At 43.0% G+C, this 26,022-nt stretch overlaps 1 protein-coding gene across 1 annotated transcript; it reads right to left on the reverse strand.

Annotated features, from left to right (window-relative positions):
- Positions 1-1,147: 1,147 nt before the first annotated feature.
- On the reverse strand, positions 1,148-25,599 carry radil2b (Ras association and DIL domains 2b). The gene is made up of 18 exons (XM_076033756.1): positions 25,233-25,599; positions 22,914-23,119; positions 20,969-21,143; positions 17,746-17,978; positions 15,388-15,836; positions 13,020-13,316; positions 12,465-12,878; positions 11,351-11,388; positions 11,063-11,259; positions 10,846-10,958; positions 6,057-6,321; positions 4,493-4,665; positions 4,171-4,315; positions 3,860-4,035; positions 3,248-3,692; positions 2,955-3,157; positions 2,087-2,226; positions 1,148-1,990 (listed from the first exon to the last, which is right to left on the reverse strand). The coding sequence occupies exons 1-18, from the start codon at positions 25,400-25,402 to the stop codon at positions 1,897-1,899; spliced, it is 3,933 nt and encodes a 1,310-aa protein (XP_075889871.1). The 5' UTR covers positions 25,403-25,599; the 3' UTR covers positions 1,148-1,896.
- Between the last annotated feature and the right edge of the window lie 423 nt (positions 25,600-26,022).

The raw sequence follows: 26,022 nt of genomic DNA on the forward strand, positions 1-26,022 counted from the left end.
AACATCAGTGGCAGATGAAACCGCTCCAACTTTTTTTTAATTTAGATTAGTCTGAATTTCTCAGGAGTTTCTGAGAAATTGATTGTCTCAGGAGGTGACTTTGAATGTAAAAGTGCTGAAGTTAAACAGGTCTGTCGTTTAACTAAAATGGGATTGAATACAATGAAGAATTGAGCAGAGGTATGCTTATGAAATGTTACCATGACGTTCCAATACTGAAATAGAATTTTGATATCCCATGTGTGTTGTGTTTCAGGTTTCGGTGGTTGCTTACAAAAACAGATATATGAACAGCAACCATTCAGAGAAGTAAAAGCCTAGGGAACAAAAGCAAGGGGATTAAAAAAAACAACAACTTCACAGTGATTGAATGGAAAGCAGTGGTTGATGTAAAATGTTTTAATATTTACATAACAGACCAACTAGCAATGTATAGTAATAGTACTGAGTTCTGAGCCTAAGGCTGACTAACACTTGTTCAAACTGCCAAAAGTTAATAAAACAAAACAGGCCTTGCCGCAAAGAGACACAACAGGGTCTCAAAGGTGATAAAGAAATCTCCATCAGACAACCCAGAATATAAAAAAAAAAGTTTAAAAAAAGTTACAGTTTTAGTTAGTTAGTTCTTATTAATTTTCAGAACAATGAAATATCAAGGTTTGTGTTTCTTCCTGTGGGACAGCTCTGTGCTTCTTTGCTAGACCTATTTTAATTAGTAGGTTGTGTGATTGAGTTAGCATGTGGCCCGCAGAGGTTTGTCCCACTTGCTGTAGGCTGCTGACATGAATAATTGTGATATTTTGTTCCCACAACTGTGACCACAGGCTCCCAGATGTAGTAGCATTCACAAGGAGGGGATTAGAAAATGTCCATTGGCAAGAGTTCTTTAGCCGCTGGTATCTAAGCTGGCCACACAGAGAGCATTGATATTTCCTGTGTAAGCATGTGTCTGTTAAATTAAAATCTATTAAATGTCAATCCTCAACAGCCGTGTCGAAGCTGCATCATCTTAAAAGCCTCGAGAGCTTTTGGATTCCTTTTTTTCTGTATGTGGTTGTTTTTCATTTTTCAGTTTAACAGGCTTGCAAAATAACATTCAAAAGTTTTGAAGCAAATTTGTAAACAGTGAAAACACTTTAAATAAACCTATTGCATTTTCTATAGCACAACAGAAAATATACACATCCATAATTTGTAAGGCTGGGTAGTTTCAACACCCTGGCAGAATTCTGGAGAAAAAATAAGGGAGTTAGTAGATTTTCATAATAATTGGTTTAAATCAACAATGCAGTAAATTTAAGGGTTGGTATTTTATTTTTATTTTTTTTATAATGAAATGTTTCTATTTTTTAAAATCTTTTTTCCATGTGATAATTTTTTTGATACTTGTCAAATAATAAGCCATGTCAAATAATATGTGTGTTTTTACTGCACGGATTTAGAACAAAAACCAAATCCACTGAGTATCCTTTTATTGTATTTTTATTTGATAATGATAATTAAAAAAAAAAAAAAAAAAGCATCAACAGAATGAAAATATGTATGTTTGGAAAATGTTAGGAGATAGAAATATTTCTGGTCCTACAGCGCCCCTGCAGGAGTGGGGCTGATTTACAACTAAAATGTTGGGGGGGAAAAAATATTTCAGGATTTTACTAGTTAGTAAAGATATTCTTGTTCTGTCCACCCAGCCCTAAAAATTACTGTAAAGCAATTAAAAAAAAAGAAAAAAAGAAAAACGTTTCTGTAAAACAAGTATTAATTTCTACCGGACAACCCTTTCATAGTGCACTGTGCCTTTTCTCACCATATACTGATATCAATGTCGATGTCAGCCACCTGATCATTCAGCTATCTCTCTTCAATAATTTTAAAGTCATCATAATAAAAATGCTGTCAGCACGAAGTGTGCACAGCCTGTGTCATCCAGTCAGATCTGGCCACCAGCAGCCTCAGTCTGTCTCCTGATGATTGGATCAGGTCCTTCCCGCTGAGAGAGGAGAAGAGGGAGGGGAGGGGATGCTGAGGCAGGTGTGCAGAAAATAAGAACTTAATCATTGGAGTGAGATATTGAAATGATCCTCACCTCTGGTAGTCCAGGTCAAGCAGACTGACTCCGTTGACAGCCAGGATGCGGTCTCCTGGTGCCAACTTTCCACACCGGGCTGCGGGAGAATCGGGCACCACAGCTCGTACAAAGATGCCTTTTACCCTCAAGGAAGCGTCCTGGAAAACAGAGGGAACATATTCAAGTCCAAAGAGCACAGCAACAATTTTTACTCTGTCTAGATAAGAAACAGAATTTGGTTCTCCCTTTTGTTTTTTGTCCAACAAGTTACTTAAATGATCTCAATGATGGAGCTCGGCTGCTATTACAACAAGCCCAAATTTGAGATGCAGTGACTTCTTGGGAGTAATCAGTAATTTGTAGATCAGTAATAAGTAGGTATCGTTTTGCTTACACGGTGGCTTGTGAAAAAAAAAAAAAAAAAGCACCAGTGTGAGGTGTGTTCTTTTTCATAATGGAAATGATGTGATTAACGCTGGATTTCATGTCCTCGCCATTGTGTCTGGGTGTCAGAGACTTCTGCTCGCTATCATTCTGGGCAACCTAGTTGACAACACAGCTCTATCCAGTGATGTGAAATCCAAATACACCTTTGTCAAACTTAGAAGGCATTTGGGTATAGGTATACTGTTTAATGTATTGGCAAAAAAGATATGACAAAACAGTCAGTTTTATCATCACAGAGCAGATGCTAGTTGCTAATTTTCTCTTAAATCAAGAGTAACCTTGATGCCAATGTCTTCTGGTGGCACATGTAATTTATTTTGAAAGATTGCCCCCATTATAGGATTATAAGTTGCGCATTTCTACCAGTGGTGGTTGGAACATTGAAGTCAGCTGCTCCTTTAAATTATGTCTTTGTGCGGTCTGCAGCTCGTTCACTTACCCTGATGTCTACCAGAGCGAGACCAAGTCCTCTTTCACTTCTTTCAAGCTCCAAGCTGAAAACTTCATCATTACTGAAATCGTAATGGTCGTCCACCACCTCCTTCTGCTTTTCCCTTTTCACATCAGAAGAGCTTTTTGCATGGGGAAAATCTGATTTCATGTCCACTTTCAGTGCAGCCAGACATTCAAATACTAATCCACCTGTGGATGAATGAAATATTAATTTAAGTAGTCTTTAAAAAAAAAAAAAGACAAACCAGGAGCAAGGATACAGTGTTTCCTTTGGCGTACCTTCATCATTAGCATCTACGCTCGAAGACCAGGGAGGTGTATTGCCATCACCCTTCACCCATTTATGTTGGTATGCCTTTACCAAATTACAGTGGTCTATGATGTTGGGGGTGTCGGGAGGCGTAAGAAGATAGGAGGGATTTGGAGCGGAGCCCTCCGTCTCAGCCGTGTCAGTCTCTCTGGGCGGCAGCTCAAGATGTATTAACTCCTTGGACAATAGGAGGCCATCACAGGAGGCCAACTCCTCTGGGCTCTGGGTAGATGAGAGGGAAGCTTGTGGTGGGGCTGAAGAAAGGGAGGTCCCAGAGGTATTTGAAGAAGGCGTGGGGTGATGGACAGTGGCCCCAGATGACATCTCAGTTGGAGATGTATTGAAACTTTCCAGACTGGTTGTTGGAAGGGCATTAGCTACAGTCACTTCGGGCTCCCGGCAAACTGAACTGTCCTAGAGGACAAACAGCATTGGAACATTATTACCTACGCGTAATTGCAGCACTGTAGCTGTGTTTATAGGGACTGACACAGGTGTCCATTTTGAAGTAGTTGGATTCCTAACAAGCATGTCCCACTGTAACCATTTATGCATACCAGTGTGTTGACACTGTTCCATACCTTTTGCTTTTCAGTAGCTGCCGCCTCTTTCAACTGTGAGCCTGAAACAAACTTTTTTATGTTGTCCAGCTCGGCCAAAAGGGAAGAGTCCAGAACCTCACGTCCCAGTTGGAACTGGTAACCCCCGTCTGGCAGCACTAGCGGTTGGTGAGTTTCAAAGCTCTCGAGGATATTAGCTGAAGGTGGAAGGAAATAGATTGTTATAAACAAAACAAAAAACAGACCCCAGTCTCAACTACCATTACCATTAATGGTACACACCACCATTAGGCTATGTCACGCCCAACTGAGAATCATGAAAATAATTTCACCTGTTTCACATGCTGCAGCCTGCTCGTGAACTGATGGAGTCCAGGTGCGTCTGCGTGGAGACGCCGGACTGTACAGGCTCAGTAGGTGGTTGAGCTGAGCTGGACTCAGGGCGGGGTGGTCAGACCGCAGCGACATCCAAGACGTCTGCATACAAACACAAATATCGTCTTTCGTCCACTCTGCACAAATCTGCCTTCCTGAAATCCTCGGTCTGTTGAGTCTGGTGATTATTTATAGCTGGATAAATGAATTGCTCTGAATCTGGGTTTTTGGGGCGGGGGAGGGGGGCGAGTAAGGAAATGTGTAAGGAAAATGTTTTACCTGCAGTAAATTCTTCCTGGGTGTAGCCAGCAAATTGATAGCCGACGAGAGAGTCTGGGTGTGCTCCAGAGCGAGTTCTCCCAGTCCAGTCTCCTGGGCCCAGTCCAGGAGCAAGTCAAGATTAGCCCTCATGCGCACACCCTGGCACCAGCGGTAGAAACCTGGCTCTGAGCCTATAGACACAATAGGAAAGGGTCTTCTTAAGCAGTTCATTTAACAAGAGAACATAGCAAGCAGGTGAACCTCTTACCAGGTTTTTGTGGACTCTATCACAGTCTGAAAGCCTCATGCCATTTCATCTCAGCCCACACATTTTCTATAGTAAAACACTTAAGACCTTTTCTTCATTGGCATGTAGTGTTTGCCCCCAAAATGTTGCAGAATTCTTCTGACACAGCCATCAGAGGCTGCTGGTGGCTGCACAACAATTTTTACTAGACCCTGCAAGTTCAACTTTGGTTCTTTGGGTTCACAAAGGATTGAAAGCTGAACCTTTCACGCCTAGTTCTTCTGACAGTGAATTACTCCCTGAAAAAAATGTTTAAAATGAAAAAGAAAGAGCCCATAAGCCATGAATAAATTCAACTACTGTGGCAGTTTGTCAAAGATTTATGTCTTCATGAGAACAAATACTTTCAGGATGTACTGCAAGCCAATTTGCCCTGCGCTTCTCATGGGTTGACAAATAGAAAAAATAATGAATCAAGTCATTTCAGTTCGTTTTTTTTTTCTTTCTTATACCGCTAAAGCATCTGATTTGTGCACTCTTTCCATTAGTCCATACAGAAGACGTTAATGTTGATGTACAGTATATGTATAAAAACAAAAGGTGTTTGTTCTACATCTTTTCTTTGAATGCGCTCCATTCTGGTTTGCCATTGTCTGTTTTAACCTCGGCTTGAACTGTTATAACTTTACAATGACTTGTTTCAAAGGTCTCATGTTTTATCCATTTTCAGATTTTTTTTTTTTTTTTGTCCCAGATTCTAGCGAAGGGGCCTCACAGGGTACATTATCCAAGAAAAACTTCAATAAAGTTTTTTTCTTCCGTAAAAACTATTTATCTCCAGAAAATGGCATATTTGGCCCTCTGTTGACAGCGTCTTACAAAAACAGCCAGTCTTGTCTTTCAGCTAAAAACGGTTCTTTATGAGCCTTGCACGTTTTGAAGGAAAGGTCTCAAGCCAGGGGTGCTGTCAGTGAGCCATCACAGCCTTTTGCAACACCACAAAGGGATGGTTTTCAGAAGGGCACCTCTCCGTGTCCACTTTCTGACAGAAAAGCTAGAAATTAGGAATTAACTTTTATCATTTCTTGGGAGTTCATGGAATATCAGTGGCATAAAATAATGTCAGAAAACACAGGCAAAATTAATATTGTGCAATTATGGGACCTTTAAAAGATGAAAAAGTTATGTCTTCTGAGCATCCATTCTACACAGGGGTGTTCTCACTACTGAGGAGCATTGCCAGAGAATGTACCACAGGCACCGCCGTGTCCATTCCCCCCACTAGGAAGCAGGACATGCAGAGTGAAGTGGCTGAAGGCGCTGTGACACTGGTACCTCTTTCCATGAGCGAGTTGAAGAGTGAAGCATTGACGAAGAAGAAAAGGTAGCCAATGAGCTGTGAGGAGACCTCTGGGTGGAGCTGACACTCTGACAGCAGTCTCCAGACGTGGTTCAGGACCTCCAGGACACGCTGCACCTCGGCAGGGACCTGCAGCTCACCGCTGGCCGGCACTTGGCCACTCTCTCCATTCAGCTGCAGGTCAGGACTCTCGCTGAACGGGTTGCCCTCCAGAAGGTCCGGCAGGATCGGGTACAGGATCTAATAAAAGATCGTGAATGTTCACATTAGAGCCAGTTTGGCTCACTTATCCATGAGGAGCTACAGAGGCCATTCCTGCGGGTCACTTCTGAGGCTGGAACAGTAACTTGTGGTGGTGGATTTTGTGCGAGTGCAAAGTGAAAGCCAGAACCACTAATTGAGTGTTCAGACCACCCAAATAACTGCGACATCACTGTCTCTCTGTGTCTCTCAGATGCCGCTATATAAGATAAAATTCAGAAACAAGCGGGAACAGAATAAGAGGGAAGGACTTCCAGGCTCCTTCTCTGCCAAAAGGCTCCTGCCAGTCTTCAGAGCCAGCCTGGACAACGATGGCTTTGTTCCGGGGCTAATTGTCCACAGACATCCTCGCCCTCCCCCCACCTTGAGCCCCACCAAGCCTTGGAGGACGGTGCCAACCATACATCCACGTCCCTAAAAAGCTGAATATGGCTCATGCGGGCTTGGCATGGCACTGCGGGGGCCTGCTGAGTGAAGAGTTCTCAAGGAATCTGCTCGGAGCTGGATCGTCTTACACGGGCTGTCAGGGCTCCATGGCCGGGGGCAACAACAGCCGAGCGGCGAGCAGGCCGACGCGACGGCTGCCGTCACACTGGACACAATGGAGATCGGAACCGCACAATCTCCCAGTGTTTCCTGTTGGAAAAAATGTTGCCCAGGAGAGCCAAACCAGCAGAGGGATCACTCGTCCACACGGATGACCACATGCATTCTTAGTACGCATTATTATTCCAGCGTCAAAGGCTTTTTGCCATGCACCGTCCACAGTTTTATTTCTTTCACCACACAAATGACAGACAAGTAAATGCATTCGCAAATTATTCTGAGAGTGTCTGTGTTGTGTTGGTCTTTTGTTTTCCATTATGTAGATTTACCGAGAAGAGAAATAATCTAAATAAAAGAACCCTCCTAAACAAATTCATTCATTCAAGTCAGTGTTATTGGTCCAATACTGAAGGTACAAGGGATTGGGCCAAATGCAGAGAGATCAACCCCGACACTGGTGCAGCTCAGTTTTCCTTATGCTTACTTTCAATGGTATATAAGGCACAAGATTGTTTGTACGCAAACCGACTTGTGACTCATAGCGGCTGCCCTGCAGGAGGAGCTCACATCAATCACTTTGGCTTCTCGGTTCAACCAGTGAATGAAAAGAAGGGAAAGAGCTCGCGGGAGCAAATCATCAGGTCTTAGCCACATCACACGCTGTTGCTCCATGCTGGTGACATGACGGCATTCCACACAAATCCTAGTCTGCCAGTCAAGGAGGGATTGAGACGGGGCCCTGCAGTGCAGTGACAGACATGATGGATGACACGAAAATGCCAAGATTCATTGGTAACAAGAAGAGCGACTGGACACCAATGAAAGTTGTCAGTCACACTAAGTAGGATAAGGTAAAAAAACTGGTTCCTTAGAAAGCAAGGAACCATAGAATGAAAAATTCCTTCTTGTGGTTTTCCTCAGTAAAATTAGTCTCTTTCCTCTCAGTGAACATGCCAGAAATGAGAAAACTCCATCCTTTACTGACACCACGTTTCTCAACATACTCGCCAAAAACACCTCCTTGTATTTCAAAACAAATTGCAGGCTACTTAGTCTGCTTAGGGGAGCATATTATGTGTTCTATTAAGCTTTTCTGTGACATGACAAAGGGCAGTGCTGACTTAAAGACATTTCTCCCAGGTCTCTGACAACACCTTCAGCCAGGTATCGGTTTCCCTCATCTAAAACCACATCCTTGACTGCCCTACTGTCGTGTACTAAACATGTGGAAACATTTTTTTTTTCCACTGGAGTGGTTTTGGAAGCAGCTTTAAACACAGGGTTAAAATTAGTTGTTTTGGTTTTTGAATGAGTAACAATGTGAGTTTGTTGTTGTTGATGAAGTCTAGGATGACGAATGAAGATCAGAAAATATCTATAACACATAGGCTAAATTACCTGAAGATATCATGGCTCAATTAATTACAATCTAAAATGTAACTAACAAAAGAACACTTTCAGTATAATTACTAGATTATTTATGAGTTATGAAGTTATTGGGTTTACTAGACTGACTTAGTGAGAGCCTTTCAGAGCTAGGTCGCTCCACACTGCTGAAGCCTGCTTAATTTTTTTCCCTCCCTAAAGCAACAATGGAAATGTGACCGACTTCCTTCCCATGGCAGGAACGGCGGCAGAGGATAGTTTCTCTGGGGTTTTACCAAGCAAAAAGTCTGAATTGCAGCAAGCTACAATTAAAAGGCCTTGGATTGGCTGCTGCCCGGGACCACCACTGTGCTAATGCAACCTCTGATGTGGCTCTAAACTCGACTTGGCTTCCTCCTTTTTGGTTTTGGGCCTTCCTGCTTTCAGCCTCAAGGTCATGCTGGAAGTGGGGAGACCCTGATTGGAAACGTCGTTCGCCGACCCACTTTGAGTTCTGCTCCAGCCGTCGTCGCAAATGGAGCGATCTCCTCATTACTTCTTCTTGGATGCCACACACGCACACCCACACAGGTCAGCTGGAAATTGTCTGAAACTTTCCCGGCACCATTCCATGCGATGGGTGTGGTGTTCTGTGGCTTCGATGAAAATGCTGTTTGCTTCCCAGGAGCACGCAGCGAGACTACATCCAGAAGCTGCCACTGCTTAGGATGAGTGAGGCAGATCGGCTCCAGCTGTTATCCTATAGTTGTGACTAGCGAAAACCTTCTGACCCGCATTTCCCAAATCAGCATCTTCCTCCATTAAAAGTTGTTCTCAAGGCTTGGGATAATAAAAAAAAGAAGACAGATAGAAGAATTTTTGAAGAAGATTTTCCTAGACTGCATGTGTACGAATGATTATTTTGTAATTTGTAGCATGCTGCCTTCAAAGAGCTCAAATAGATAATCTAATCCAGGACACTTGAGTCATGAACACCTTGATGACGGCCCTAAGGCTGACGTAGAGCTCTCTCTCTCTCTCTCTCTCTCTCTCTCTCTCTCTCTCTCTCTCTCTCGCTCTGTGTGTGTGTGTGCGCGCGCGCGTGTGATTCCCCAGGAATGAAAAAGGTCCATGATTTCCTTCTTTTGCTCGCTGCATTTTTCAGAAAGCATGTGCTAAAACACAGTTCTGTAAACCAGCCCTTTGTGATGTCACAAATGTTACTGATCCCAGCTCTGATCAACTTATTTTTTAACCATATGAACATGTGAAAGGTAAGACAACATTAGTTTTAGCCGAGCAGCAGTCTTTAAACTTGCCATTTTGTCCGGCTCCACTGGGATTTGGAAATAAAATTAGCCCAAAATCAGCCCATCAGCAGCTGTGTGACGTATTGTATGTATAATTCACTGATTAACCTTTTTATCCATCACATGAAAAGACTAATTTGTTGACACCTCCTAAATGTCACTGTTTCATTATGCTTATGCCAGCTTGACAGAGGAATAAACTCTCATACTCAGTGAGACCGTCTGACTCTTTGTAAATGCTGTTTGTACATTTTATGACCTCTGTGGGACTCTGTAATAACATCCACACAACATGATGTTGGTGACTTGTTGATAATTTATCAGTCTGTGTGTCAGTCTGCGTGATCTAAGGGTCATGTGTAGCCACCCAGTAAAAGAAATTCTAAGACTGATTCACCAGCTCCTAAAGAAAATGTATTTTTAATTAGTTGTTAAATGCTTCAATATGCTCTGCGGTCACTTGCTAATTATCTCTCTGGTTTGAGCTTTTTGAGCCTTTTTTTTTTTGCAAAAAAAAAAGAAAAAAAAAGGGAATCAATAAGAATGTTCTTCATGAAACCCAAACAATAACCTTCAAGGGGATGACATTCAGTTTTGTGTTTTAGTGGGCTAATTCTCTCAGCTCTACTCCTGCACTGCATAGCAATCTAAAGCTTCCTTGCAACCACAATAACCCTGGTTGTATCCAGCCCCATAGACAAAGACCTACGGTGTCCCGTCTCTTTCCCATGTCATAATGCTGGCAGTGTGGTCTGGCAGTGGTGCTGATTGGCCTATTAGAACGCTGTCTCAGTGGCAAACTGGGCTCTTTATTCCCTGATTATTTTCCTTTCTCGCTTCCTGCTGCACATCCTGATCATCTGGAGAAGAACAGATGGCACTGCTACTTGCGCCTTGCTTGACTTTTCTCTCATTTGACTTGGTAAAAGTGCCATGCCAGCAACTTAGTTTCCCAGGTCTGAACAGGGGAAAAATACACTGAACACATTATTCTATTGCAAGCTTTTCTATTTAATGCAGTAGGTCTCTTAAAGTTACAATTTATATGAGGACAAAAAATGATTTACTGACACACGGCCTTTCCATCTTTCTGCATTAGAATCACATCTTCAGGGCTCACATTCCATATTCCATATTCCAGTCATATTTTGCATGACAATGCAGTAAATGGTCGTTGTTTGTACTAAGTTATAGTAAAAAAAACAAGTGCTGCGTTTCTTGACTTGAGCTATAAAGAAATAGCTCTTAGTGGCAAAACTTCTGTTGTTGATTGGATTCTCACCTTTGTGATGTAGTAGACACACTGCTGGAAGGTCAGCATGATGACTTCCTCCAGGGCAGCCACCGTCTCCTCACTGGCTGAACGAACACGGGATAGGTGTAGCTCCAACAGAGCTGACATAAGTCACATAAATCACACATTAGTTGGTCCACCGTGTACATTCTCACGACTTTATGGCTTTGGGAAGAATTCATATAAAAACCTTTGAGATCATTACCCAGGTTTTCCACTTCACTGCTGTCCCTTTCTCTCTGTTCTTTCCCAAGTCTCCACTCTAAAATAATTGGCAGCTGGAACTGAATGAATTGCAATAGCTCCAGACTGTTGGACATCCACACCACCAGAGGGCGCAGTCCTGAGATCACCTCCTGCAGACTGAGATGGTCCCCTGGGTTTGCTCCCACACCATCTTGACTGTAAAAACAAGAGATCTGGAATGGTTACATATAACATAATAAAGCAGATTGATCAAGATTTAAAAAAAAAAGAAGGAAGGAGTGCTTACACTTCAGTCTGAACTGCAGCAAGCTGCTTGGTGTGCTCCTGCATATAAAAAAGAAAGTTTCCGGATGAACTTTTAAAATACATTCTTGTTATTGTTTGGAGAAAAGTTATGAAGTAAGATAAGAAATACATAAAAGTGTGTCGTGCACCAGTGAAGTCTAAACTGTGAATGTTCAGACCTTGTTACAGCTTCATTTGTTGTTCACATTTTCCAGGGACACAGCTCATGCGAATGACTATGAAATATTTTCCAGAGCGCCCTCTGAATCAATGGCTACGATGACTAAAGGCACATATTTCTCTTTTGAGAGTTAAGAGTAAGAATTCATTTCTAACAACTACATCTTGTTTTCAGTGTTGTTCCAAATGGATATGACACCTTTGATCACAAAAACCATCCAAAAAGTAATATGCTAATGTTGTTCGAGCGAATAGTAGTTGTTATTATTATTATTATTATTATTATTATTATTATTATTATTATTATTATTATTATTATTATTACATGATAGTAGCTGATGTTAAGATTAAATTTAGCTGCACTGAAATTCTTATTACATATTTGTGTATGGCAGCCTTGTGTTTTTGCATGTTTTTATTAATTTTCCAATGCTCTTTAGTGGTGTATGACAAGGAGATTGCTTAAACAAGGGGACATGTAAAGTGACAGCTGAACCTGGCTACTCCTAGTGGAGTCTACGAGGATGGCTACAACCAGTGTGTGAAACACAGGGAGGTTTAGGGGGGGTCAGACCCCTCAGATTAACGCATGAGACCTCCTGAAAACCTCAAAGCAAAATTTAAGGGGGTCTCGTATCTTTTCAAAAAGCTAAAAAAAAAAAAAAAGTATATATTATTGTCACTAATGGTAATTAAATGTCTTTAAGATCACCCTGTCTAATGTTACATTTTTAAAAATAAGCATGCCACATGTTAAATTTAGATTGGTATTGAGTAACAATTAGGAGGATGGGGACCCTCCCGAATGTTGACGGGTATTTCGCACACTGGCTACAACACTTGAAGATGGTTTCTTGCCCATCTTTATCCGTACCGAGCTCTGCAGCGCAGGCATTTTAAACAACCAGCATGCCTCATTTCTTCCATGAACTCACCCACACGGCATTCTGCACTCCGCTTGCAACATGCAAGAGTAGCCTGCGCACGTCAGACATATGAAGACATGTGGAGGAGTACTGAAGGCACAGCCCCAACAAAAAGGCAACAGCCATAGGTGCTCTGTCATTGCTGCTTCCCGTAGCGAGAATCTTCTTGATAACCTCGTCCTCGTCTGCGGGCTCATATTTCAGAGTCTGGCTGTCGCTGGAAGGTAACGTTAAAAGTGGGAGCCCAGTGTTCTGCGACAGTTTGGCACTAGATCCCTGGAGGTCAGAGCAGGTGGTGATGCAGGTGGTGCACAGCATCGCCTCTCCAAGACGGTTTTTATTTTGGGCAAAAGCGGAATGAGCAAGAATCCAGGGAACAGCGGTCCCTGGCTGCCCGGTATCTGGAGCAAAACTGTTCCCATCCTTTAAGACACAAGCACAAGTCAGTATTTATGTGTAGGTGAGCTTACATCAAATGACTCAAAAAAATCCTGCAAGTTAATAAAAAAGAAATCTGAATTTTTCCCCATAGTCTTTCACACCTGTTCTTTCTTCCACATTTACCTTTTGTGCCAAAGATAAGGGATCCTTAAAGAGAAACAGGTAGCGCTCCCCCAAGCCGATGACATCACCGGGGTTCAGCTGCACCGGTGCTGTCAGCACCTCGCCGTTCCTGGTGACGGCGGCGTCCTGGCAGGGACAGAGCGTGGTGTGGCTGCCGACGCCCTGCCGTTGAAAACAGCAGTGTCTCGGGAGGATGTCGGCGGCAAACAGGGGGACGTCTGGCTTTGACCCCCAGTCCGGATCACCGTGACGACCAAACACCATGCTTGGTGTGGCGAGGAGGTAGATGACGAAATCCTAAGTGCAGAAATGAGGAAGAAATTAGCAAAGAGTAAAGCAATAGATTTTCTTCTGCTGATGATGGCATTGAACAGGAAAAAACACTGATAAATATTTTGTTCTATCATAAGTTCAAGTCGATTCAATTGTGGACGCGTCTCTCTAACTCTAACAAAATTAAAACTGTCACAACCAACAAAAACGAGAGTACACATTAGACAAAACATTTTTAAACTAAGTTTGTCTTTTTGCAATTACTTTCAAAAACATTTGTAAGTTAGAGATCAGGTGAAAAAGTCGTGGAGACATTTGTTATGTTCAGTGCCAGCTATGTAAAAGTGCACTCTTCTAGTCAAAGCAACCTGATCATGTGAGGGTTTAACAGTGAGTCAGGTTCTAATCCTCTGTCGTGTCCAAACAGCTAGAACAATGCAGAAGGATTATTATGTTTGACGTTCCCCTTTAAGACTCTGTCTACTGAAGTACACCAAATTCACGGATAAATTGAATTACAAACTACTCAAACCCGACTCATAACACTTTGGCTGTGTGGCGCATGATTATATACCCATGAGGGCTCTTTTGGGAAAACAAGGGCGACGTGGATTACAAATCACAGTGGTGTGTGTGTGTGGGATTAGCTTCAGCGTGTGCCACGGCTGGAATGTGCAATCAGTCAGGAAGCAGTGCCAGGATGGTCTTTCTCCATTTCCTGATCAGTGTTTTAACACACAGGCTTGTCGGGCTATGTTCTGTTGACCTTACACACGACGACTCGCCTTTTTTTTTTTTTACTCAGCAACAAAAATATGGTTTCAGGGCTGCAGCGCTGCAATTTTCCTATGAGCAGCGGTTCACACTGTTCACTGGAATGCCGCCTCTTTGCTCAGTTTTTATTTCCATGTAGTGCAACAAGTGGAAATTTAGTTGAGACCTGAAAATCAAAGCGCATGAAGGTAATTTACATGAGAGGCTGTGGCTCCATTGCTATTGTTGAGCAGTTTAAAATAGCAATTTTCCACCACAGACTGGACCTCGGGGCAGGGCTGTGCTTTGCAACTGGTGGCTGTCTTAGCATTCTGTCGATTTCCAGGATATACGAGGGCAAAAGGAAGAAGGATGATTCAGCCACTGGTCATTACAAGCTATGAAAAGCTTTGAAAAAAATGTCTCTACACATCGAGCCTGTATTGACCAACAATTAATCAAAAGTGCAGCGTATCAATGTGTCCATTGTCTGCAAATATTTGGCCCAGGTTCGAAGGCTCTGCTACTTGTTTTGTGAAGTGACAAGAAGAATTCAAATGACCAGACACAACCTACCCAGAAAGATAACAGTGCATTCTTCTGTACAAGTATAATGTGTATTTTACACACACACACACACACACACACACACACACACACACAGCACTTCCTTTTTTTTTATCATAACCACATTGAAGCTGATGGACAGCCTGATTTCCAAGTTGAGATCTGAGTGAAGAGTGAAGCAGCTGCTGTGAATGGTCACTGTGACCTTTTAACAAAAAAACTAAATAACAAACAATAGTCAATTTCAAATAAAAAAATGCCTGCTGCAGCCTTTCATTTCTCAACGCTTTGAACAACGCAGCCTAACAAACTCCAAATGCAAAGGAAAGCACAGACAAAAGCATTTAGTCCAAAAGTTTAAAGCAAACCATTTAAAGGATGCACTTCTAATTCATGCATCCACGTGTGCGACTGACACTCTACTATATTTTAGGCAAGAGTTTCTCAACTGGTGGGTCGCAGATCTGTTTTGATTTGAATTGAGTGGACTAGCGTTTTTATTTTTGCGGAATAAATTTGGGTCGCGACTTCATGGTAAGGAAAAAAAAAAAAAGAGGGTCCTGGGACTCCACCAGTGGAGAACCACAGATCTGGGCTCTGTTATTTTCTCATCCAAAACCTCCTGGCGGTCTGAGGTACGAGAACTTTGCCCTAGTGAAAAACAAACTCCCAAACTCCTAACCGCCGGGTTCATCCCAGCCGAGGGCGGAGCTAATGGGAGGAGTGAAGGAGCTCAGGGACAGTGAGTGTTGGGAGCGCCGCCTGAATGCAATACCTGTGTGTGGCTTTGGCCCTGCAGCAGCAGCAGGTACGGACAGTCGTGAGGTGGGTGAATGGAGTACTGTGTGCTGTTGTCGTCGCTGCTCTCCGTCTCCTCCCTCTCCGACTCCTCTCCTTCTCGCTCGCCGCTCGACCTCGGCGGACAGAGGGTCTCTGTCTTGGCCCGCGACCCGCCGTCCCCTTCACGGAGAGCCGGCAGACTGTGAATGTGACTCTGTTCGGGGCTTGTTTGTGGCCTTTCCAGCAACAGCGCTGGGACTTGATTGAGGTGCTCATTACACTGATCGTGACTGGCGCCCTGTTTGGCCTCCGTGTTAGAGTCTAAGAGGTCCATCTCACTTTTGCTCCTCCACAGTTTATGGCCGCGCCCCAGGGTCCTCTCCAGGAGGGTGGAGGTCACTCTGGAGCGGCTCTTCTGAAGCTTCCGAGCCTGCGCATTGATACCTGGCGAGGCACATAAATGACATCTGGGAGTTAGAACGCAATGGTTACCTAAAGCTCTCATGTTATCCCTTTTCAGATCTTTATCTTTGTATCCCAGACTCTGGAGGAGCCGCTTTGCAAAGCTAATAATCCAAAAGATTCCCATTAATCAGTATATTTATCCCTCTGTTTAAAGCCTCTGGGAGATACAGGGGATCGGTTTAAATTTGCTGCGAGCACTGATGCTGTGCTGGATGTTGCTCATGTTTGAGAAGTGATATGAACAGCAGCAGAGGCCCAAAGTTGCCTTTACCATCTCACACAAGTGGGACTTAAGTACAAGAGAATGCAATGTTCTGACATTTTTGACATCAGAAGCGGGACGGATGGAGGGGACATAGGGCTGCAAATATGATTCTCCGTAGTCTGTTCTCTTCATGTCAAATAGTATCCACTAGGTTGCACTTGTGTCAGCTTGCTTCTCTTGTCAGGTTCTATGAAATCTGCCTTAGAACAGCAGAATCAACATTGCTGTTTCCTGTCTGCTATAGGGGTACAGACCACCGTCAGTTGCGATAGCCAGTCAGATCTCAAACACACAATACCAAGGCCAGCTAGCTGTCCTTCTGCAGAGCTTCACATGTACACGTCCTGTGATTGGATAAGCACTGAGAGCTTAACTAAAGAATTGACTAAACCCAGAGATCCATTAGCTACCACGAAAAACACTTATGGCAGGAGAAGGTAAAGATTCAGTTGCCAAATAATCTGCAGTTCATAATGTAAATAAGATTCTATAATGTCCAGGTGTCAAAAACAAAAGCAAATAATCAGTTTACTTTTTCAGCAAACATTTGTTTCGTTATCGTCTCATTGGAGACAAAAAACAATGACAATGGGCAGTTTATTGGACAAACTTGTTTAAGCTCACATAGTGCACTTTTGGTACTTATTAAAACTTTGTTGACTAATGTTTATTTTTGAGTTTTGACACTGGATTTAGCACGTACTTTCTGAAAAGTGGAGCAGTTGTGAGAGGTTCATGCTGCTAAGGTCAATTTGATAATAATACTGGACCCCTAACCTCTTTGTGCAGCAGTCCTGGAATGTTGAGATAGGGCAACACCGCTTTTTCTTTTTTTTTTTTTTCAAAAAGCAAGGTGATGTGTATGTTTAGCCATTTGTACATGGTGTGTTTACGCCAGAGTCAACATTGAGAAGCCTCGTGCAGGAAACAGACCTCAGTGGAAAGAAAGACAGAGCCCATGGAAATTTTGAAAAAAAACAAAAAAAAAACAAGTTCCCCTACAGTACAGGCATCCATGTGCTGACACTGATAGACGGCTATCACAGGCTGCGTCATTCATAACCGTGGAACACGAAACAGGACGTGGACCGCAGCTGTGTCAACCAGAGCCACCACAGACGGCGGTCCGCCCTCGGCCGCACATTCACAGCGCCATAAAGCGTCGCTGTCCACCGTCTCGCTTTGGTGAATGCAACTTTATTTGTCGCTTTGCTGTGTAAAGCTTTTACGGCGCTATGTTAGAACACTTGCGCTTCGAAAAGGAGGGCGTGTCGCCGGAGTCACAGAGTGTGCGCGCGACGCTTCGTAAACTTTGTTGTTTCTTTTTCGAATTAAATCCAAGTCCAAAAAAAAAGTGAAGCAGAAATTGAATATAAAGGAAAGAATAAATCGCAGACCTATTAAAATACAGTTTGGTCTGTGTGGCTTGGCTGGCGCTCTCTGGAAAGAAGAAGAAGGCATGCCAACAAACCACATCTTCTCTCTGTGAACTCTAAAAAACACAAGACGAAACTTTGCGCTATTCCACCCTTTCAAGTCAGACAGTCCTTATGCGAGGCAGGCGGCGACACAGGGTTAAGATGTGGTGCGGCCCCAAGGCTACAGGCAGAAGACCAGCAGTACCAGCGGTAATGGTGTCTTTGTCCCTGGATGTCCTCTCCTCCACCCAGCTTCTTCTCTGGATTTCAAAGCGCCTGGCGAGGCCTTCCCTGGGTTTCCACAGCGACTGCAGGAGGAGGGGCTTCTCGTTGTCCCCCACCACCCTAAATCCTTCCGTCCGCCACTGGCGATCTACGGTGGAGCCAATGGTGTCACAGAGGACGTAGGATTCTGCCTCCTCCTTGGACAGGCCATACCTAAAACAATGTGAGATGGTTAAGGGTAAATATTAGAAAGATTAAACTCGACAAACCTTTTTCTTTAATTTAAAAAAGGCAGAAGGTATGACTATCTAATCCAATGTATGTACTCTGCAAAGAGCTTTTCATTAGAAGTGAGACCTCCCCAAAAGAAGTTACAGCACATTGATTAATAGCCATTTTTGTCCAAATACTCTGTAATTGTGTGGTTCCAGTACCATAATTTGCCCTCAAAGACTCCAAGACTATTTGAGTTTGACCCAATCTCAAATAACCTGTCTATGAAGGTTCTTAGTCACCAGTCTCCATCATGGTCTTGAAGGTTAAATTAATGCAACAGGATTGTTGTTGGGTTTTTTTTTGGTATCTTGAAATTAACCTTCAAGAATACACATGTAACATATTCAATATTACATGCAACATATGCAACTTCAGTTCTGAAGAAGGCGGGAGTACTTCCGAAACATGTCAAGGTAAGAGTGGAAAGAAAACCTTGTCTTTAGAAAAGAACAACCAAAGTTATATTTAATATTAACCTTCCCAGAGTTGCTGCAATAACCAATGAGAAAGAGCAGACAGAAGCAAGCAAGCTGCAAGTTGCATCTATCCTTACAAACATGACTGTGGACACAAATGCTCCGACGAAGTAACACCTAATCCTAGACAGGACAGCAGTCAGCCAGAGTCAAGTGGAAGCTTCATCTCTGGCTCCCGCCTCAGTTGTCTGTAGAATGTGTGCACCACATGAGGTAAGTATACAGCACAATAGGATTATCAAAAGTCATGAGCTCAGTGTTTGATATTTTACTGAAGTCCTGTGAGATTGAAGGTATCCGTGAGATGTTAACATCTGGGGATTTGATACAGCAGCTGTGTGGTCTCTTTTTCCGGGGGAATCATTTAGTGCGAGCCTTCAGGGGATTATACTGTTGCAAAGTTGGTGGAAATTATCCTCATGTTTGTGGTCTACCACGTTTCAAAGATTGGGGGGAGACTTGATAATGGTCCAGTGTGTGGCCGGCCTAATAGCTTTATGGTCTAAGTCACAAGTTGCAAGGTCACTTCAGTGAAGCATAGTGCAGGTTTTCTCCAATCAGAACGAGGTAGGTTCTAAGGATGCTCAACCACTTTACACAGATAAATTGTATAAGAAGGCACAGATTACATTTTCGCACAGACTGAATTTACTAAATAAAATTACTAAAGTGTGGTGTGCTACACCACAGAAATTAAAAAATAGATCAGTATCATGTTATGAGGTTAAATTTTTGGACATCGTTTTGTGGTGCAGCGTGTATCCACAAAGCCTTTTTCGACTCATTGTGAGTCATTCTGCCTTCTGCGCTGCCCCATGATTTTTAAAATCAAATCATGTGTATACGTTACGAATTAAAATTCACAACACACACACGCTTCTGATTAAATCGTGAACTGCGTTCAATAACTGCAGCGTCTCATCGCGTCTCAGCTTCACTTGCATAAATGTCCTACATTCCAATAATCGCCCATCATTCCTCTGTCACTGCTTTGTTATCACAGTATAAATGTTGACGTTTCTACATGATACGTTTCAAATTATAACTGGATAAGTACTGCAATATGTTTATAATTTCGGCTCCGCAGCACCAATATGCTTCCTTAATCTGAACGGCCCACATTCCTCCTTGAGTCCTCCACTCCAACCCCGGTTTAAGTTCTTTGCTCAAGCGTCTGGCTGTAAAGCAGCTAAATTCCTTCCTCTGGGATATTTTTTTTTCCTTTGCTGTCTAACCCTAACTAAGATGCCACAAAATACTTAAAACACCTATTCTGAAAAAGAAGTGTCTCAAATGTGATACCCCTACTCACCGCGGCAAAGAGCCATGTATGTATCCCATACACTCAGAGCACAGCTGACCTCTCTGACTCTGTCACTCTCAAAGCTATGTGTGCGCTGACGGAAAACCCTTTTGCGGCTAACTCCTTCCATGTGCTCGCTAGGTCTGTCTGCTGTTTGATGCAAGGCAGGTAGTTTGTAGTGGATTTATCTGAGCTGTTTTCCTTTTTTTTTTCTCTCTCTCTCCAGACACACAAAGAGCAGCCCACTACAGCTGGAAGTCATGCAGTATGAGCATGAAACCAAAGGAAGAGCACAAACCAACTTAAATTCTTTATGCGGAACAAATGAAGATTTGGGTCTTGGGTTCTGCCTCTTTCCTTAAATGATAGGTTTTGTAATCTGTTCTTCTAACATTAAAGTTTGTGATCAATGTAGATATAGAGCAGCAATGCAATCCTTTTTACCTGCTGACTCACTAGGGTCAATTTAAGCATCACTTTACCAACAAAACTCAAATAAAGCAGCACAAAGTACAGAATTAAATTTATCGCAGATCATAGTGATTTAAATATTTGCACAGCTACTCCAAAAACTAGCCATGACACGATTAATTGCCCAGATTAAACTTTTCACTGGAGAAAGGGAAATGATTTAGTGTTTCCCTCAGAGGCTGAACGCCACTTGTATTAATCATTCCATTGTGTTTTCAACTGATCCGTAAGCAAAAGGCCTACTGACGCTCGCTCTCCGGAGAGATCTCCAGGGAGCGCTGGCCGACAGTAGGTGTCTTTCACGCAAATCTGTGCTTTTTGCTCGAGACCTTTTCAGAACTACTAAATGAACTGTTTGGCACGCCTGCACACTGCGTGCGTTGTCCTGCAGCTATAATAAACAAGAGGAGCAAGTCGACTGAGTTCAAACAAGACCGCACGCAGCAAGAGCAGCTACGTGGACGTCCTGACTTCCAAATTATGATTCTTTGCACTCATGATGTGGATGGAAAAAATTAATCCGGCAGCTAGCATGTGTGAGCGTATACTGAGTGAGCAAGTGGATTCACATGAAATGGCTCGTAAGGGCTGGAGTACAACGGTGCAGACATGTGGCAGGCAGAAACACACACACACACACACACACACACACACGCACAGATAACACGTGGCCCTACCGTTCCAGGGCCTCTTTGACCAGCTCCTTCGCACTGGAGTGCGTGGTGGCCAGGACGCTTTTATAGTGAGCCCCCTCGCAGATCTCGTTTCCGAAGATCTTAAGGATTCCTGGAGCCGTTATCTGATTGGACAGCTCGCACGGGTCGTCTGCTGGTAAAACGTCTGCAGAGATGGCTGCGTGGCAACGGAGGAGAGGAGAGGAGAAGTTTTAATGCCCGGGTCTTAGTCACGGCTCATAGGCTTTGATGTCTGATGTGGTTGAGCATCATTTCAGGAGGAGAATCACCAGACGGGCAGCACGTCGCTGAGCTTAAATATTTAAAAAATAAATAAATAAACATGGGGGAGTTTGCAAAGTAGTAGTATTAGAGTTTCACAAATGGTGTCCCAACATCAAAAACCCACACAAAAAAAACAACAATAACAATGTTTTTCGAACTTTGGCTGTGAGAATTTTTTTTGTACAGAATGCAAAGATGCTCTGGAATGGTATCGCTAAGTCTTGAAATTCACAGAGTCAAAACAAATCTCAAGTACAGATGTGTATCAGTTTGGGGTGTAAAATTATGGAATGGACTTAACAATGAAACAAAGATGTGTAATTCTATGTTAGTTTTCAAGAAGACTTTAAAATTTAAAATGATCAAAGGTTACAATGAAATTTGACTGCATTCGGTTCTTCAGTTTAACCTATCATGTGTTTTGTAATGATGTACTAGTACTGATGTTTTATTGTGTATTATTTAGTTAATCCTATGATGGTACACGATAGGCAAAAATAAGCCTTGGGGCTTCAGCCTATTCCTTTTTTGGTTGCTTTCTGATAAATTATTTTGTAAAAACATGATTTTAATTTTGTTTTTGTTTTGTTTTTTAACCGAAATAAAGCGTTTATATTTACCCCATAGAAACACTAACTGAATGACAACCTAAAAAGCACACAGACCCATCTGTGGCACTGTTTACGGGTTTATGTTTTGATGAGGTGGTGAAACTATTTCACTCCATCCCTGCCTTGGTGGAGGGAACCCATAACCTTCAGTGTCTGGTCAAAACTTTACCGTTCATTTGTCTTCTTGGTTTCTGTCACAAATTTGTGGCACAGCTGATGTGAAGCGTTTGTTTGCAAACACAACACCACAGGTCATATTTTGCAATGCTAGCTCTTTGTCACATGGGAGTGCTTCTAGTTTTACCAAGAGCAAAACATATATTATCTAACGGTAAAGTGGCAGTTCAAGAGCAGTCAAACTCTTATCATCATGTTTCAGAAACACAGCGCCAAAGCTCAAGTCCAATGCATCTTCGCAAAGCCAACCAGAGCAGAAGAGTGAAAAAAACAACTCCTTGAAGTGCTGGAAATGAAATGCTAAGCAAAAAGCTTTCACAGTGCAAATGCCCATCCAGAAATGACAATCTGAATTAGCCGCCTGCTCTCTCGCTCGCCAAACTCGCCAGTCACAGAAAGCTTTTCCCCACTAATAAATGTTTGGCAGGCGAGCCGTTCCCGCCCCAACAAACTGAACATTTTACTTTAGAATGGCCCCGTTGTGTCGCCAGTCCCACTTTATTCTAACTGAGGTTAGTCCATTGGAAAAAACAGTTGCCCACCCCAGACACAAACCAATAGTCTGTGGTTAGAAGAAGTGATTGGATGCATCTGCAGAACAATGGCAGCTGCACAGGTTCCACTTCCAAAACCACATTTGTGAGAGAAAGAAAAGTGCGGCTGTTGAAACGTTAATATATCGATTCATGTGTTTGCATATATTAATTTAAGCTGTAATTGCTCTTTGTCTGACCCTCTCGGCCTGTTAAACTGTTGTGCGTGTCTTCACTTCGGCGTGCTCAACACAACTGTTATTTTTCCTCCCCCAAAGAAGCTATAACATGCGAGAAAGCCAGATAAATAACAAAAAAAAACCTACAGCCGCTGTGACCTACCGCTTCCCTTCCTGTCTTGGATGGACAGCGGCGACTTGATTCCCGCCGTCAGCGCCATGGAGCCCAGCGAAGCCTGATTTGGGCCGCGCAGGAACACGCCCGAGAGGCGGTTGGTGTGGCGACGGATTCGGCTCTTGCTGGGCTGCCTGACGGCCACGGCCTCCGCTGACCTGCTGGTGGACAGGCTGCCGGCGGACAAGGCTGACCTGGTCAACGGAGCAGATGGACGGGTGGAGAGTCAGCAGAGTCCTTACGACACGTCGTCCTGTCGTACACAGGTAGAGGACTCTGAATCCCAACGTCTGGATGCGCACCGTCACACCTGGAGTTAGCTACCAGGTCCGACAAATTTATTTAATGGTGTGTTTAAAAGTGTTTCTCAAGCCTGTCGTGAAGTCGCTATGAATTAGAAAAGTGGATTGAAAACAAACCTTCTGTGAGAGGATGTGTGAGCTTGAATATGGACTTAAAGTACTTCTATTTGTTTTTATTACAAATCAATATTTTATGCTGCAGAATCATGTTTTATGCACTATTTTTAGTTTCATTTGCATTTCTATACACTGTTCTCTTTCCTTTTTTCTTGCCATTTTAAAATTTTGATTTCATTTAGATTTTTTTAAAAAGTGTGCTTGTTTTTATCTCCGACTCTAACTTGATGTCTATTTTATGTAATGCACATTGAGTTGCCCTTGGTATGAAATGTGCCTTGCCTTCCCTAGCCTTCTGTGACGTCTTAAAGGGCATTTAAAGCTCCCCCAGACAAGTGACCCCTTCGACCCCAGCCAGGTCTCCCTCTCCGATCATATTAGCAGGAGGCTGTAAACAGATGGCTATGCTGCTTTTTTCTTGAGAGCTGCAGAGGTTGTTTTTTTTTAGGATAATTATTCATGCAAGGCTACTGTACCAGAGTCCTGGTCTAAAAGTACACATCTGAAAATGACTGTAATACGGCTCCCTTAAATCCGTCGAACCAGGTCAGTCAATGAGGTAGGACGGCTCCCAAACGGCCACAACAGAGGACACAGTGACTAAATTAAGGAGACAGTTAACCCAAAAGTAAATAGTCGTGCGAGCTGCACAGATGCCTGCCTTCTCTCCGACATAATACGACAAAATAGCGCTTGGGTCGCGGAGCTAAACAAACATATGCGAACAACTAAACGCAGAAAGTCAAAAACCGTGTCCCTTTCCAGAAATCATGACCCAGTTAGTCGAGACAATCCAGAGACAGAGTTCAAAGCAGCTCCATGCGGCTTCTATTCTGTGTCTGCTTAAGCAACAATTTGTTATAAAATGACAAGACACACATAACTACTCCAAGTACTGTGGTGAACATCTGGATTAGGCGTCTCGTGTCTGAGACACTGTCATCTTTTATTTTTAAAGGCCCACTGTGTGACATTTACATCATTTGGCACCAAGCTGAACAGAAGAAGAAAAAAAAAACATGACTGTTTTTAGTTAAAGTCACCAAAAATAATTAACCGTTGAGTTTCTGTTAGCCTATATGTATCAAGCACATATTTCATAATGAGTATGTCTACTTGGGAGGAGGTGGCCATCCTGTGCCACCACCACATACCTTCAGTAGCCCAGAGTGTGGCGCTGCTCAGGCTCAAATGAGTTTACCCAAATCACACCACTGATATGAGAAACATGTGAGATCAAGTGATACATCGGAAAAGTGTGGATTACTGTTAGCATTGCTTGCAATAGGTTTTATTACCACTAGGTGCCACTAAACCGTACACACTGTGCCTTTAAACCTCAGCAGACATGAACAATTTCCAAACACACAATACATAGCACTTTCTTTTTTATATATATATATATATATATATATATATATATATATATATATATATATATATATATATATATATATATACATATATATATATGTATATATAAATAATATAAAATATAACAGAAAACAAAGCCGGACAAGAAATGTCAACATATACTCACACAAGTCACTTCACTGTCACAATGCCTCCCTCTGCTCTCTCTCAGCACATTAACGGAATAATGAGGTGTTGTTTTACTACTGACGAAGTCGGTAAGCTTCTTAGGCGTTTAGGTTCAAAGGTTCTCTGTACTTTCACCACCACTTGTATGACAATCCCCCCCAGCCTGTAGCTATATAGAACAATTATAACTTATTTTTTCATATTTACACTTTCAAATTACTTGCATGGATGTTTTTTTTTTTTTTTCTTTTCATGCCACATGAAAAGTCTGTACGGAATGCATCACACAGCCTCTAATGGAAAGCAGACAGCCGTCACTGCGGCGTCTTGAGTCAGACACACTTACTGCTGCGAGCCATCACTCGTCCTCCTTCCCAACTTCACGAAGCGCCTCTTCGGCGGAGCTGCAGGTAGACTCGAAGGTTTGGGCGGCATAGAGCGCAGCTCCTCACAGGAGACGTTCATCTGATTCATTCCACCGCTCCCGTTCAACTGCTGCTGGCGCTTCGAAATCATGACTGGAGCTTCCTACGGCGTCCCATCGATCCGCACGCACTACTTTGCGTCATTCCCAGTGATGTTTTTTTCTTCTTCTTTTTTTTCAATCCATGGGCGCAGCAGGAGGACCTCCACTTTTACGCACTCCGGAACAGGCGCAGCTGCAGATGTTTCCAGCTCGCGTCCATCTGACGGAGGTGGTGGGGAGGGGGGAGGGGGGGGGGGGTTAAAAAAAAAAAACAAAAACTCAGGTGTCCGATTTCAGCTTTATTTCACACAGATGAGGAGCATGTGATTGACTGATGTCCAAGCCAGAAAGCTGACAGCTCCGAGCGCTGTTTGTATTTACGGCGCTGCTCCGTTGCAGCCAGATGGAGCTGCCGCCGCCTGTGTCAGATTGGACTCTTCCAGATGTGCCTCGACAGCGCAAAAGTCTGGTGCCAAGAGTGCGCACCCGCCCACTCCTTATGAGACTTTCAGAATAAAACCTCTCGGCAAAAGGTTGTTTCTGTTTGTTTTTGTTTGTTTGTTTGTTACTGTTTTGCTTCAACTTCAAAATGAATTGCTCAGGAGTTATTTTTTCGGCTTTACGGTAAATCTTTACCGCCCTGAAGCTCTAAATTGGTGTATCACAATCG

This window comes from Nelusetta ayraudi, unplaced genomic scaffold, assembly GCF_046127955.1.
Source record: "Nelusetta ayraudi isolate G7.1 ecotype Tasmania unplaced genomic scaffold, CSIRO-AGI_Nayr_v1 ptg000042l, whole genome shotgun sequence".
NCBI classification, from domain to species: Eukaryota; Metazoa; Chordata; class Actinopteri; order Tetraodontiformes; family Monacanthidae; genus Nelusetta; species Nelusetta ayraudi.